We start from the raw sequence: 17785 nt of genomic DNA, 5'->3' as shown, positions 1-17785 counted from the left end.
TTATATACTTGACATGTTAATTAATATATAAATGAGTTTATCACATTAGTCTATGCTATGTACAATCCCTCTCGCTTTTCAATAAATCAATCGAGATATACAATCACAGTAGCTACACTCAATATGTGAACCGTGAAATCCTCCTGACAATCACGGAATCAGTGGTCATCATTTACAGAGTCATCCATACAGATACTGTTTGTAATGAGGGCTTTATTTTTTAAAATTTCTAACTACAGATGTATTCATTTATCGACAACATCTCGTTAACTCATTTTCCTTCATATGTCATACATGGGGCATCAAACTTACACCGAGATATACAACTGAAAATCGAGTATCTTTCAAGATAAAACAAATTTACATTGATAATTGTGTGTCGATTCATGGCAATATTTATGTATTTTTAAAAACATTTTGTCGCTTTGGTGAATAATCAACATATCATAACCATTTTTAAAATCCTTTTTTTAATATATAATGTATTTGATCGCATGTGAAAATTTGACAAAATGTCTGTTGTTGATACAAGCCTGACTTATTCTAAGTTTGTATTGTAGGAACATATAAACACAAAGGTAATATCCTGGTCAGGTGAGGACACAAGACAGGTGAGATAACGACAGGTCGGACAGGTGAGATGATGACAGGTAAGGAAAAAATAGACATAATCTGAAGCTTAGACAGACAACAGACGAAAGCCATTATGTGTATCTGTCTATAAATCATCCTTCATCATTAACACGGCGACACGTTTATGGTGTTCATAGAAAGAGACTATATCAGTTACATTTATATAAAACGTTCTTATGTTCAGGAAGTATATATAAGATCGCTACATTTTCGTGGAAATCAATAGTGATGATCCTATAGCATAAAACAATATCTCCTGCTCAGTTTGTGAAAAAAAGACATATAAATCAATGTAGCAATTTTAGTTATAGTATGTCAAACACACACGATTCATCCTTCAGTCAGCTTTCAGCTATTAGCAGGTACTCTGCAAACCAAAAAGTGTAGACAGTGAAAACCTAAAAGAGTATATTGTGCTAACATAGATGGGTAGACAGTGAAACATAGATGGGTAGACTGTGATAACCAAGATGGGTAGACGGTGAAAACCTAGGAGGGTAGACGGTGAAAACCTAGAAGGATAGACTGTGGTAACATAGACGGGTAGACTGTGATAACCAAGATGGGTAGACTGTGATAACCAAGATGGGTAGACTGTGATAACCAAGACGGGTAGACTGTGTTAACCAAGACGGGTAGACTGTGAAAACATAGATGGGTAGACTGTGATAACCAAGACGGGTAGACTGTGATAACCAAGACGGGTAGACTGTGTTAACCAAGAAGGGTAGACTGTGAAAACATAGATGGGTAGACTGTGATAACCAAAACGGGTAGACTGTGATAACCAAGAAGGGTAGACTGTGAAAACATAGATGGGTAGACTGTGATAACCAAGATGGGTAGACTGTGATAACCAAGATGGGTAGACTGTGATAACCAAGACGGGTAGACTGTGTTAACCAAGAAGGGTAGACTGTGAAAACATAGATGGGTAGACTGTGATAACCAAGATGGGTAGACTGTGATAACCAAGATGGGTAGACTGTGATAACCAAGACGGGTAGACTGTGTTAACCAAGAAGGGTAGACTGTGAAAACATAGATGGGTAGACTGTGATAACCAAGACGGGTAGACTGTGTTAACCAAGAAGGGTAGACTGTGAAAACATAGATGGGTAGACTGTGATAACCAAAACGGGTAGACTGTGATAACCAAGAAGGGTAGACTGTGAAAACATAGATGGGTAGACTGTGATAACCAAGATGGGTAGACTGTGATAACCAAGATGGGTAGACTGTGATAACCAAGACGGGTAGACTGTGTTAACCAAGAAGGGTAGACTGTGAAAACATAGATGGGTAGACTGTGATAACCAAGATGGGTAGACTGTGATAACCAAGATGGGTAGACTGTGATAACCAAGACGGGTAGACTGTGTTAACCAAGAAGGGTAGACTGTGATAACCAAGACAGGTAGACTGTGATAACCAAGAAGGGTAGACTGTGAAAACATAGATGGGTAGACTGTGATAACCAAGATGGGTAGACTGTGAATACATAGATGGGTAGACTGTGATAACCTAAATGGGTAGACAGTGAAACCTAGATGGGTAGACTGTGATAACCAAGATGGGTAGACTGTGATAACCTATATGGGTAGACTGTGATAACCTATATGGGTAGACTGTTAACAAATGTTAAAATGACCTTGTTTGTATATTGTGATTTGTTAACCACAGACATTTAGTTGACTGTCAGAAATGATTATAAATATACAATTTCTGTGAATTATCATTCCATCTATTGTATTATATTTCTATATCACAGAACGAGATTGTACCGTGTCTTCATTCAACTTTAATGTATTGTTTTCTTACGGGAATTTGCCTGATACATACTGATGTCTTTGCATCAACTGACATGAAATTATGAAAACTGCGCCATGACAATTGAAGAAGCAAGATTTGACTGGATTATAGAACTACATGTAGATGATGGCGGTGTTGTTGCACGCCAGCTACTGTTAGGTTAGATCGATATCATAGATAAATCCTCATTTAAGGCAATTATTCATTGCACTGTCAAAAGAATTATATAATTTAAAAGGAAAGTGAACTATCCTTCAAGGTATACATAATAGGGTGAATCTTAATGACACCTTTTATAGGCAATGAGCTTACATAGTAACGTAACGCTGGATTAAGTGTAGAACGACTATCAGTCAATATCACTTAGAGAAATCCACCCTCGGGTCAGGGTTATCCATCTTAGGAAATTGGCTAATTTCGATTCTAAACTAAAAGCTTGGGTGAGATCAATGGGCGGCACATTATTCGAATGCATTTAATATAAAGACAGGACAGCTCTTTTAAACATTAAATTCACAATTCAAAATGCGGAAATTTGCAGGCTTCTTGGATCGCCCAGAGGGATTCCTGAACGTAATGATATTTCGGTGAATTTAAGCAAGTCGGCATTCCTGTAATATATCTGTCAAAGTAACTCAATGGAAATTCGTTTCAAATGTATGCACTGTGACGGGACCGAATTATCCACGTATCGATGGTGAATCACACTTTTCATACTTTATATTTTTAGCCACTATAAGGTGTTGACGTTCAGATATGTTGTGGTGATATATTCTTTGGTACACACACAGTTTATTGTACATAAACGCAAAAATATACTACAAGTGTCAAGAAGGCTTTAAGGCAGATTTTTCTCCCGGTAGTAACTCTCTGAGATCTTTCTCCCGGAAATAACTCTCTTAGATCTTTCTCCCGGTAGTAACTCTCTGAGATCTTTCTCCCGGTAGTAACTCTCTGAGATCTTTCTCCCGGTAGTAACTGTCTGAGATCTTTCTTTCTCTCGGTAGTAACTCTCTGAGATCTTTCTCACGGTAGTAACTCTCTGAGATCTTTCTCTCGGTAGTAACTCTCTGAGATTTTTCTCTCGGTAGTAACTCTCTGAGATCTTTCTCTCGGTAGTGACTCTCTGAGATTTTTCTCCCGGTAGTAACTCTCTGATATCTTTCTCCCGGTAGTAACTGTCTGAGATCTTTCTCCCGGTAGTAACTCTCTGAGATCTTTCTCTCGGTAGTAACTCTCTGAGTTCTTTCTCTCGGTAGTAACTCTCTGAGATCTTTCTGTCGGTAGTAACTCTCTGAGATCTTTCTCCCGGAAATAACTCTCTGAGATCTTTCTCCCGGTAGTAACTCTCTGAGATCTTTCTCTCGGTAGTAACTCTCTGAGATCTTTCTCCCGGTAGTAACTGTCTGAGATCTTTCTCCCGGTAGTAACTGTCTGAGTTCTTTCTCTCGGTAGTAACTCTCTGAGATCTTTCTCCCGGTAGAAACTCTCTGAGATCTTTCTCCCGGTAGTAACTCCCTGAGATTTTTCTCTCGGTAGTAACTCTCTGAGATCTTTCTCTCGGTAGTGACTCTCTGAGATTTTTCTCCCGGTAGTAACTCTCTGAGATCTTTCTCCCGGTAGTAACTGTCTGAGATCTTTCTCCCGGTAGTAACTCTCTGAGATCTTTCTCTCGGTAGTAACTCTCTGAGATCTTTCTCCCGGTAGTAACTCTCTGAGTTCTTTCTCTCGGTAGTAACTCTCTGAGATATTTCTGTCGGTAGTAACTCTCGGAGATCTTTCTCCCGGTAGTAACTCTCTGAGATCTTTCTCCCGGTAGTAACTCTCTGAGATCTTTCTCCTGGTAGTAACTCTCTGAGATCTTTCTCCCGGTAGTAACTCTCTGAGATCTTTCTCCCGGTAGTAACTGTCTGAGTTCTTTCTCTCGGTAGTAACTCTCTGAGATCTTTCTCCCGGTAGTAACTGTCTGAGATCTTTCTCCCGGTAGTAACTGTCTGAGTTCTTTCTCTCGGTAGTAACTGTCTGAGATCTTTCTCCCGGTAGAAACTCTCTGAGATCTTTCTCCCGGTAGTAACTCTCTGAGATATTTCTCCCGGTAGTAACTCTCTGAGATCTTTCTCCCGGTAGTAACTCTCTGAGATTTTTCTCTCGGTAGTAACTCTTTGAGATCTTTCTCTCTGTAGTGACTCTCTGAGATTTTTCTCCCGGTAGTAACTCTCTGAGATCTTTCTCCCGGTAGTAACTGTCTGAGTTCTTTCTCTCGGTAGTAACTCTCTGAGTTCTTTCTCCCGGTAGTAACTCCCTGAGATCTTTCTCTCGGTAGTAACTCTCTGAGTTCTTTCTCCCGGTAGTAACTCTCTGAGATCTTTCTCCCGGTAATAACTGTCTGAGATCTTTCTCTCGGTAGTAACTCTCTGAGTTCTTTCTCTCGGTAGTAACTCTCTGAGATCTTTCTCTCGGTAGTAACTCTCTGAGATCTTTCTCTCGGTAGTAACTCTCTGAGATCTTTCTGTCGGTAGTAACTCTCTGAGATCTTTCTGTCGGTAGTAACTCTCTGAGATTTATAAAATCTCCTCATTAGAGTTTACAGGTAGCAAGGTATTCTTTTTTCACGCGGTAGCTCGTCGTTCAGACCACACACAGTGACTTCATTGAAAGACAAACAACTTTTTAAATGCCATATTGTATTAATCATTTTCACCATTAACGTTTATCGGTTTAATGATTTCTAGTAAATCTCTACTCAGCTAATTTTGATGATGATAATACTGTCACTGGTGACTATAATTACAAATGAACCATTTGCTGATATGTCTTTGACTTAGCGTAGGACGCTATCTGTCTGTGGTCCTATAAGTCATTTCCTCTTTAATGAGTAAAACATATAAATACCAGTTCATATCAGTCTTAACCTGATTTTTTAAAATCGGAAATATCTTTTGGTAAGCATTTGTGAAATAATGAATATGTTTTAATTGATAATGTACTGTTTTATCTTAAATATATAAAACACTCACTGATAAAATGTCAATGTTATGATACATAAGGTGTACAATCAGGAGCAATTGTCACGTGACAGAGTTCTTTATAATAAACCAAAGGGTCTAGTTGTATGAACGAAAGACAGTATTTATCTCCGGTTAATTTCAGATTTTGTGTGCCTTCCCTGTTTCCCGATATTGTTTAGATACATACAAGTATATGTGTACTACCGCTAACAAAACGCTGAAAAGGCAGGAAATTGTGTTATATCGTAAACATCTAAAGCAGGATCGGAGGAAAAAAGGTTCTTAACAACGTATACCCTTAACTCAACTACGAAGGTGAGACAGATGTTTCGGATAGATACCATAGTCCCTCAACACATTACACATGTTACGATGTACCCCAAACTGAAATATAATATATAGGCAAGTGTCCATATATTAAGTTATATAAGCGGTTTACGTGCTGTTTTACATAAATGTTTTTACATAAATGTACTTTATCAAATTAGTTACGGCCATTCTATTGCCATTTAGTTACAACTGTATGGTGACGCTGGCAGTTATACACAGAATCATTGGCTGACAGAATCTTTTAGATTTAGCAGATCTGTTCATTTATCTAGTTTACCTCTAGCGAGGCACGTTATCCTTTCAAAAAGACACTTTTCTCTACTTTTTCGTTTCCTTTTTCTTGTTCAGGAGAATGCATAAAATCGGTAACACAAATGTCATCCGAGGATTCAAAAAATACCGATAACATGTGAAGCCGTGTTAGACGGTCCGTGTAGCCAACGTCTAGTGCACAGTGCCGGAGTTATATCGTCTATGTTTCCTATCTCTGGGGAGGTTTGCGCTATTTTGCATACTGTCAATTTTATTATTGGGATGATGCAACAAGCAAACAAATAAAATGAAAAACCTCTCCTTGCGGAAACGGAAGTAAAATTAAAAAAAAGAAAGATTTTTTTTTAGATTATTGAGACATCAAAATACTGACGAAGGATCGTCTGTACACAAATGCTATATCTATAGTTTATGACAAGAAGCTTTCACTTTCTATCAAGAGAGCATAACAAAAGTGTTCTTTTAACAGCGTTACTTAAGATGCACATTGACATCTCGCTAATGCTTTTATTCTGAAGACGTCACAGCCCAAACGTATAGAAATAATTACAAAACATAATAAATCACTTCGATCTGGTGGGTAAAACAACATGGTTCAAAGAGTTGATTCATTTATTTCAGATAAAGTGGTTCAGAGAGTTGATTTATTTACTACAGATAACATGGTTCAGAGAGTTGATTTATTTACTACAGATAAAGTGGTTCAGAGAGTTGATTTATTTACTACAGATAACATGGTTCAGAGAGTTGATTTATTTACTACAGATAAAGTGGTTCAGAGAGTTGATTTATTTACTACAGATAAAGTGGTTCAGAGAGTTGATTTATTTACTTCAGATAAAGTGGTTCAGAGAGTTGATTTATTTACTACAGATAACATGGTTCAGAGAGTTGATTTATTTACTTCAGATAAAGTGGTTCAGAGAGTTGATTTATTTACTACAGATAAAGTGGTTCAGAGAGTTGATTTATTTACTACAGATAACATGGTTCAAAGAGTTGATTTATTTACTTCAGATAAAGTGGTTCAGAGAGTTGATTTATTTACTACAGATAACATGGTTCAGAGAGTTGATTTATTTACTTCAGATAAAGTGGTTCAGAGAGTTGATTTATTTACTACAGATAACATGGTTCAGAGAGTTGATTTATTTACTACAGATAACATGGTTCAGAGAGTTGATTTATTTACTACAGATAAAGTGGTTCAGAGAGTTGATTTATTTACTTCAGACAAAGTGGTTCAGAGAGTTGATTTATTTACTTCAGATAAAGTGGTTCAGAGAGTTGATTTATTTACTACAGATAACATGGTTCAGAGAGTTGATTTATTTACTTCAGATAACGTGGTTCAGAGAGGATTTGAAAAAAAAAATCTATTGAAATTATTGACTTCATGATTAATGGGGAAATTTCTGTTTTGAAGTTGGATTTATTCACTGCGCTATAGCATGCCTGGTGGTCTCAGTGTTAATAAACGTGACCGTGACTTACTTGAATTGACCATTGACATTGCGAGTTTCATTGATGGTGCAGGTGACACGTACTTTTGCGATTTTTTAACCTATTGTTCAGAGAGGAGGTATTAGTATGTAATACTGTGGCTGCTGTGTAAAGTGATTAATATCCAGATGGTTTGCTTTTATGAAACGCTGTTCGGTGAGCTGCATTTTCAGTCTTAATAACTTTTACATCAGACGGCAGTGTAGCCGACTAGACAGACTAGGTGACTGTTGTAAGGGAGACAACTCTAACATAAACACATAATTTTCCACTGTGATGCAGAGATTACAGGCCCAAGATATTGGCAAGCACAGTTAAATTCCATCTGAAGGAATTAAAAACAACAAGAAACTACAGTCTAGATCGAGTAATGAACCGATAAACTTAGTCACACTTTAGTTCCGCTCCTCGTCTGTGATGCTAGGGGTCCAAAGAACGTAAGGAAAACACACAAGTGATTAGCATCTTTCAATACAAATACACAATGAGATACAGCAGAACCAAAATGAATTAAAACTGCATCATTCAGCTGTTTCGTTTCTTTAGGACTCATCAGCGATGCTGCAGTGTGGAAATCTGAAAGTCGAGATAGTAAAATATCAGTTACATAAATCTAAACCTGAATAAAGTTTAATTGGTATATGAAAACAAACTACAAACTTGTTCATTGTTGTGTACAAACATGTATCAAAGCAAGATCTGCCGATTTATCATGAACAATGATACATCACGTTTGTACATTTTGGTACCAATATCAATATGTGTTGTTACCTATAACGGCATCCAGTCTGGTGTAGGCTGGAATAGACACGAAATGTTCCATAAACGTTTTCTTTGTTAAAGTTAACGAAGAGCATGGTTTACAAAGAACACTTATAAGTAAATAGTTTGTGGGAAAAACAAATATTTTTTCGAGTACGGCGCTAAACATTTTTAATCCTGAAGTAATTTCTAAGAAGAGGAAAGCTCTGTCCAATACAAAACTGAGTTATGTCTCTTGATTTCCTAATTCATAATTACCCAGAACGGCCTATTTGAACTTTTTAGCTGCATGACAAATGTTCTACTATCAAAAGAATGCATGCTGTATATAAGAATCGTTCTTTTGTTTATATTTTAATCTAGTTTAATGGAGTTTGAGTTAGGATTAGGATGGTGTTAACATGTTGATATTTTCTTGTTGATTTTTTACATGATTCAAAAAGAAAATGAAAAAAAAGAATTTCTCACGGATTACGTGACAAACATTATTGAAAATGCGAAATAGTGTCTTTTATGGTTACCTCTTTAGTCTGCTCCATATGAAAAATCAAATTTTGTCAAAGACATTTTTATTATATAAAATAAAACTCTGTCTTATGTTTGATGTAAAACCATGGGTATAGAACAGTATCAGCAGTATATCTATGGAGGTTTTCTATCATTGATCTACGATGCCGTTCTTCCTGGAACTTCATCACGAGAGAGCATTTTGATGTAAAAATATTTTATATGTTCAATATAGCAAATGGGATTCGGCACAACAATATTATGTATACTTGTGGAACACCTGAATTCGTAAAGCCTGGATCAGAATACACATTATTAACCAGTACTTGTTGTTTCCGACCTGAGATGTAACTTTTCAACTAATTTAAAAGATTACTTCTAATACCATATGCTTCTAGAAAGCAATAGAAAGCCTTCTGAAACGATGGTTATGGGTACGGTTAAATTTTTTTTGTTTTAATCGTTTTCTACATTTCTCAGCACACCCGTCAAGATTCTTCTTCTTTAGTAATGTCTAACTAATTTGTTAGTATACATTTGATATAACGCAGTTTAATTTAAATCAACTTCATTGCAAGAAAAGGACAAGTGAATTGAACTTCAGTTATTACAACTTACATCCTTTTCGTAACAAATAAATACAAGCAAAATTAATTTATCGCTCCATAGCCTAAGCTTAATTCAGATGTTAGTGGAAAAATAGACTCTGCATGGGTATATCATAACATAGGAGGTATATAATAAATCGCCAAACAATTTTCAACTGAGATTTATCTGACTTTTATTGATGCAACAAGTGTGCTGGAAAATGCCTGAGGAATACCATTCCCTATCCACACGTGCACGCGCACGTAACAGGTGCTGGCGAGCGTTATCCTATTGCAGCGTTGCTGCATAAATGGAAGGACGTGAGATAACTGTGCCGTCCAGAACAACTAGAGCTGTTCTGCCATGGAATGAGATGCCATCCCACACCATTACACTACCTCCGCCGAATGTATTTCGTTAAATCACACAACTGTCATGGAAACGTTCACCAACACGACAGTAAACTCTAGAACGACCGTCGCTGCTGTTGAGATGAAACCTGGACTAATCCGTGAAAAGAGCACGTCAAAGAAGCAGTTCTAAGTCGTTCACTGAGATGAACGACCCGGATATACGTACCCTGGCGATTGAACGTTAGTAATGTCACTCAAATGAGAACAAGGTATACAACAACCGAACCAACAGGCAACTAACGAGCATCAGATACGTCCAGGTTCATGTCACACAAAGAAATAGAATATTTCTCAATGAGATCACTATGGCGACCATAAAACTTCCCCACAGTTTTTATCAACCTGCATCTTTTGAACCCTTGTGTTACGAGTTTGTCAGTTAGTTGATGATTTCTTGTACGAAAATCGCAATAATGGGAACAGGTAGTTGAATATCGAATCAACTGTGACATGTAAATACCATAGGTTGGGAATGCAGGGATATTGCTATCCAGAAATGAAAAGCTCACAATAGGGAAATTGAAATCATCATTACGTTTATCATACAGCAAGATGGAAAGTTGTTCATGTTGGTTTCGTCGTAGGAAATGATCGAGATAAGCAGCTGATGTAGAAGAGTCTGTCGTATCTTTGATTTCCAGTTCGCGTAGATGTATTTATATAAAATTTTTGCCAGAGAAATATCTCATTGATAAAAATGGGTTTTTTCACCCGTGAAAAATACCTCTTTTGCAGACTTACACTAATGAAAAAAACCCCAGAAACCTGAAAATGTTGTTTACTAGTAACAAGGCTTCAATTCCATGGTAGACTTTCATTTCCATGGAAATCAGCAACTAAGCAATTCAAATTACCTCATCAGGGATCAAACTCAATCCCCAGCAGAATCTCTTGAAAGTGCAGCTTGACATTTCAGGAGGATTCGTGTTATCGACAGCGATAGTTAAGTTGTCGTTTTCACCCCGTAATAACTTGTTATAGGTTGAACACTCTCTGAATGTTTTACACCAATTTTTGTCTAATAATGATATGAATAAGTACATATAAACATAAAAATAAATTTACATTGAAATTTACTTTTGTGTTGATATATCTCAAAGATTTTTTTTTAAAACGGACTATATTTTGTCGCGTACTGCGATGTTATAATGAATGAGTAGTGTCCGCTAAAAGTAAAGTCAGCTTTGTCCTTCCATACTTAACATACCAGTAATTTGGCTGTTTCCTTGTAAAATATAACGAATAGAATATATATAGATATTCTCATGCAATAACACACAGAACAAGAGCCAGTGTGTTAGAACTTGGACACTATTTCAACGTGTCATGTAAATGTGTAGACTAAGTTAATTAATTAAAACAACCTGGTTTATCAAAACAAGTGATACTTTGTCAAAAGCCAGTCTATCATACATGTTTATTACTACAGTGTGTTGTAATATCCTTTCATAAAACAAAGATGGTGTTTGGTAACTGGTTTTAATTCCGAAAGTTGAATCCAGCCATAACAATTTTCACTACTCCAGGAGAGGAAATTTAATGATAATGAATAATTCTCTAATTTGCTCAAGACAAAAAAATGCAGGCGTTCTTCTCCTCGATCACCTCACCATGTTTGTTAGATTAAGGAAGGTCAGCCGCTAGAAAGTTTATATGACTCTAGAGATATGCTTACGAAAAATGTCCAGTTATGCTGACTATAAGTGTAAGTGTAGAATCGTCATTGACTAAATATGTTTAAATCTTAAGTTAGGTAACATCAAATGTCGGAACTTAACAAATGTACAGAGGCAATAAATGTCAGTAAATTGAAATAATTGACACCTTCCAGTTTTGTTAAAATTTAGGGTACCCGTATATATGACTTACATCAATTCAAACTCGCTTTCGGTAAAGATATCTTTAGCAGACAGATATATTTACACATAGGTTGACTAGTCTCTAGTTTCAGCTTACTAATCACAGTGTTTATGTAGAGTACACTAATTTGTCATCACTTATATTGGTTATACATGCACTATGTTTGCTCACAGCCTTCATTTATGTAGAAACATGGCTTTCAATGTTAGATACTAAATTCATTAGTAAGGTATGATATGTAAATTTTCATGATTTTTAGTAGAAATTGACTTTTTGTAACCCAATAAGTTCTTGAGTCCAAATGTTATATTTAAACAAAATCAAATTGAGATAGATAGGAGTTGCTTCCCTTGTGTTACACTGCCCATTTTTATTATCTAATCTGACTATAACGTGTTTGACTTAAATAAGCACAGTCAATTTCAATGTCTTATATCTACTTAAATGCCAATAAAATTGCTTCTTGAACGATATAAGTGTACACTTATAAAAAATGTTTATGCGGATCAAGGTGAGAGCACTTAATGGGATATATAGACTACCAGCCACAGGTCACAGATTATCACACTCACTTAGCATTTGGTATAGTTTGGCAGCAAGATGACATACAGACCATATTGACATACAGACAATATTGACAATACTTCATTAATAACATCTGACATACAGACCATATTGACAATACTACACCAATAACATCTGACATACAGACAATATTTACAATACTACACCAATAACATCTGACATACAGACCATATTTACAATACTACACCAATAACATCTGACATACAGACCATATTTACAATACTACATCAATAACATCTGACATACAGACCATATTGACATACAGACAATATTTACAATACTTCACCAATAACATCTGACATACAGACAATATTAACAATACTTCATCAATAACATCTGACATACAGACCATATTTCCAATACTTCATCAATAACATCTGACATACAGACAATATTGACAATACTTCACCAATAACATCTGACATACAGACCATATTGACATACAGACAATATTTACAATACTTCATCAATAACATCTGACATACAGACCATATTGACATACAGACAATATTTACAATACTTCACCAATAACATCTGACATACAGACCATATTGACATACAGACAATATTAACAATACTTCACCAATTCTATGTTACTGCTGCTTTTGAGATGTATTATTGATTTCCAGCCTACAAAGTACACAATGTGTTTGAGTTTGGATTATGCTTGTGTTGACATGTCGGTAACTTCTTGTTGTTTTTCGGTACTAAGAAGTGCGTGTAAAGCATGTGGATTGTCATGATTTGTTTGTAAATAAAATTCAAAGACACGATTTGATGTAATTCATAGATAAATTTCTTGCAAAACAATATCAGGAATATAAAGATACAGCAAACAGCCGACTTCAAACTGTACACGTTAGCATTTTGTTTGGAAACAGTTTGGAAAGTATCGGGAATAGAAGAGAGCTGAGAAAGGTCTGGTCATCCGAGTGTACAGAACACCTTGAACTTGGCGAGATTCCAAAGTGTTAAGTGCCAGTTGCCGCCCTTTGATGTATATGATAGAGTACTTCAGATAAGAATTCCTCGCTGACCATACACAATGGAGCAATGGTCGAGTATGGTCATGCTAATGGCTCAGTAGAACGACAGTATCACATATCAGCTCATTAGTCTACCAATATACTATGAGATATAACTTTGTTAATGGCTGAAGAAATCATCTTGTTTTTGTTGCGTGGAAGGAGGGTAAGACAACAATCCAAATATTGAAATTAATTACCTCAATTTTGTTGTTTTATTGCTTTGTGTCTGTTTTGTTAATTCCTTTATTTTGTTTTCCATCCTTCCCTTGTAGAACCATCATTTGTGAATCACCATAGAAGTTTAAAAGATCGAAAAGTATACAAATGTATCTTTCCATGTCAATTAAGTATTGGAATGCTGAAAGTAAATTGTAAATAGGTAATACAACTTCATCATACACTGGTCCAAGTGCACGTGGAAGACACATGCTCTTAACTGTAAAATACTCATTTCCTGGTATGAATGTATGTATTACTATAAAATGTAAGTATTTTTTTTTTTACAAATTTTCTGTTATATACTGTACAAGTATGAGTGTGTGCTTCACAAACTTTAACAGTAGGAGCATGTGTATTACGTTTTCACATGTATGTTGTGTGTGTGTTTACCATGATACTTTCATATTTTACGAATATATTGTGAGCATGTGTACGTGCGTGCATGCTTGCTTACTTAAAGAATCATACACGTGTAGAAAACATAAAATACTCACCAATGGACAAGTGAAAAAGAAGTATATACAACTGTGTGTAAGACTGAAGATTGGCAAATATACAGCTCTACGTGCATGTATAACGTATAGGTCTTTGTAAGATTTACTAAATTAGTTAATGTAAATATGAGAATATGCCAAGACGTTATCATGAATTCTGTAAAGGTATAGAAATATATCTACATTACACAACATTTATAGATAAATTCTTAGCAATGATAGATATCGCCTTAGAGATAACAGTTATACTAAAATCATATGGATTTCTTTCAGGATAAGTAAATATACCCCCGGTAATTGACATATCTCTGTAATTCTTTAATTATATGAGGCTACCTGCAGTATCAGTTAATGTAACCGTGTGTAGGACTAACTAACCACACCTTTTCATGTTCGGAGGTTGTCCGGTTCAGTTTTCCGGAGAAAATATGTCACGCGTTAACACACTATACTTGTGGATAGAAATCGATTGTAATGACTTAACCGAGGGCTGGACCTGGTCAGCTCAGAGCTGTACCAGAGTTATCACTAATTATATTTAGTATTGATTGTGTAAGGTTTCTTAGGTGACGAAGTGACATGAACCGTAATTACGTTCTTAATTATATATATCTGTAGAGGTCAAGGTCATTATGTAATTACCAGATACATGTATATATTGCATACACTATACGTTTGACCACGAATTAGTATTATAGATTTATTGTTGAGGCAGTGAATCTTAAAGATCGTATCTATCTGTTCAAGGAACAAAACAAAAATGTCAAAATTATCGATATCTGTATTTTCTTATTTTATTTTATTTATTTATTTTTGAATTTAGAAGAAATGTTCTAACATACATGGTACATGACACCAAATGCTTGTAAGAATATCGGCTTAAATGAAATAATCCATGCATATCAATACATAGCTGTATTCAATATACCGTTACATGGACGATACTATTGTTAAATTGGTCAGGGTAAACAATGTTGCAGGAAAAAGATACATAATGTTGACATAAATTACTGGATTGAAATAGGTTTTTGCAAATTGTTCTTTAAAATGTTACAGTGCAGCACTTTTGAAATGAACATCACGTCAATGAATATGGACCTAAACACTGATCTAGTGTCTTAGATGATTAATTAACGAAGTGTAATACATTAAGAACGTATCGAGTTAATTCTTACCACAGCTTACATAAAAATCATTATATAAGACAGTTTAATTTCCGGATTGAATTTCTATAACGTTCATTACTATGAGTGCACTCAGCAAATTGTATAACCGATTTTTTTATTAAACCAAATTAAATACACTGGAAACGCCTTTCTTAATCAGCTGTATGTGTCTGCCTCTATTGCTTATCATCAGTTGATATGGAAAATGATTAAAACTCCATGTTTTATAGTCTTTAATTACATAGTTACGTCTATGTTGGGTTTGGTTGTATTTACCTTTACATCGTACTTCGTCACAGAATTCTTTAAATAAACGAATATTTCCTGTGTTCTCTCTTCATTTTCAATTTAATTTGATTCGCCGTTTATGTCATTAAGCAGTAAGATGATGATGATGATGATGATGATGATGATGATGATGATGATTATTATTAAGCAGAAGATGATGATAATGATGATGATGATGATGATGATGATGATGAAATTGATGATAATGATGATGATGATGATGATGATGATGATGATGATGATGATGATGATGATGAAATTGATGATAATGATGATGATGATGATGATGATGATGATGATGATGATGATGATGATTAAGAAGATGATGATGATGATGATGATGATGATGATGATGATGATGATGATGATGATGATGATGATTAAGAAGAAGATGATGATGGTGACGATGACGATTGCGATGATGATGATGATGATGATGATGATGATGATGATGATGATGATGATGATGATGATGATGTTACAAATGTAATATACATAATTTACGGAGTTCCTTTCTGAATTGGTCATCCAAGAAACCATATATAAAAGGATTCACAACATTGTTGACTATAAATAAAGTATATAGAAACCGGAAACCGACGAGTTCCCCGGCAGTCATCGTCGTCCAGAATCGTTCATTCATCGTTTCAAACGTCATAAGCACAACTTTTGGACCAAACGTAAAGATATAAATACCAGTTATAAGCATGAACATCAAAGTGAGTTTTAATCCTTTTCTTTCTGTCCTACGGCTATGTGTACTGTCACGTCCATTCCGACTAGAATCCAAGTCTGACGCGATTCTATCCAGAAGTCTTGTCCTACAGCAGCATCTTTCCAGGAATGAAGACTCCCTTCTGACGTCGTTAGGTAGTACACTCGCTTGATTACAAGACTGTGCACCATTTGAAACACTTTGAGAACCACATAAACGCTGATGCCTACTTGCACGACGTTTGAAATGTTTACAGATCACTTTTCCGATCCTTATATAAATGATAGATAGAACAATGAAACGTAGCATCACATAATCAAATAGCAAAGCTTTGTAGAATAATTCCCACATAGGACGACTGCCATTATGTAAGACATTTACACATCGCCATCCTGTAAGGTTGTGAGTGGGGTTGATGACTGGCACTGACCCGTACACAAACAGGGCTGGGATCGCAATCATGGTGCTTACGATAAACATGGCCACCAGTGAGACTCGCTTCCAGTACAGTGTCATTTGTGTTCCGAATGGAAAACAAATCTTGAGGAATCTATCCACTGCTATAATCACAAGTAAATCGGCTGAAATGGTTGCGAACAGTACACCAAGGAACGCCACCATCTTACAGCCAATATCACTCTCGAACTTGAGAGGATGAAGGTTAGCGTACACTCCCGAACCTGCAGAGATGACACACGAAATCATGTCAACGAGTGCCAGGATAGGAATGAAATAACGTTCCTTGCTTGGGGTTCGAATCTGCCACCAATACACATAGATCACCGAGAGGTTTCCAAAACACCCGACGACCAGATACGACACTAGTACCACCGTAAGTGGTAATAGAATACCTGCAACAGCGTCATTCCAGTGATCAAGAGTCAAACTCACGTAACTATCGCTACTGTTCCCAAACATTGGTGTTGGTGATGTTGACATTGTGTTCACCGTCCTGGTTTCATTCGTTTCTATTGTATCACACGCTGTATAAGGCTTTAAAGGAAGTTAGTAATACCCGTCTTTACCTCTAATTTCGTTGCACATTCAAACCAATGTCTAGGCTACACTACGCATCCAATCCATCGTCAGGATTCCAATTGCCTCGAGACAGTGTTCATGTTATTATCCCCGTTGCTTTCGGTACAAATAAACTTCAAAGACATAGCACTACGCCTACAAGGCTATTAGATTATATCATACAGCACTTCGTACTCTCCAAGCGTCAGTGTATCGCACGTATCACCATTCGGTGAATAGTTTAACATTTATAATTACAACTCGCACCAAAAACGAATTCTAATTTTAAAACCATACACGTCATTTGTATCTGGAATTATTCTCCAGCAACATGCACGCAGCATGTTGGAGTGGAAATGGTATTGTGAAAAGTATCAACAAGTCTGTAATGAATTGTAAATCACTGTCAATCCCTTTTCATATGTTCCATTCACGAAGGAATGTTCCTTTCAACATGCATTGATAAAGTAATATCCGCTAGAAACACATGTTTAGAATGGTAATTTAATACGTACAGGAATAGAGAGGTCGTTCAGTCTTAACATCAGGTTATACATTGTTGATTAGGACCAATCAGTGTACTT

At 36.0% G+C, this 17785-nt stretch overlaps 2 protein-coding genes across 2 annotated transcripts; both read right to left on the bottom strand.

Moving 5' to 3' along the window:
* Window positions 1-3283: 3283 nt before the first annotated feature.
* On the bottom strand, window positions 3284-5023 carry LOC132551926 (DNA ligase 1-like). The gene has a single exon (XM_060216070.1). It carries the CDS (start codon window positions 5021-5023, stop codon window positions 3284-3286), a length of 1740 nt encoding a protein of 579 aa, XP_060072053.1.
* A 10924-nt stretch (window positions 5024-15947) lies between these two features.
* On the bottom strand, window positions 15948-17123 carry LOC132551925 (probable G-protein coupled receptor 21). Its single transcript, XM_060216069.1, has one exon. It carries the CDS (start codon window positions 17121-17123, stop codon window positions 15948-15950), a length of 1176 nt encoding a protein of 391 aa, XP_060072052.1.
* Window positions 17124-17785: the final 662 nt, after the last annotated feature.

Source organism: Ylistrum balloti, unplaced genomic scaffold (assembly GCF_031769215.1).
Source record: "Ylistrum balloti isolate Yb309-2 unplaced genomic scaffold, AGI_CSIRO_Ybal_v1 Utg370226, whole genome shotgun sequence".
In the NCBI taxonomy this organism is placed as follows: domain Eukaryota; kingdom Metazoa; phylum Mollusca; class Bivalvia; order Pectinida; family Pectinidae; genus Ylistrum; species Ylistrum balloti.
The sequence above is the reverse complement of the archived record's forward strand: the minus strand, read 5'-3'. Positions and strand labels throughout refer to the sequence as shown.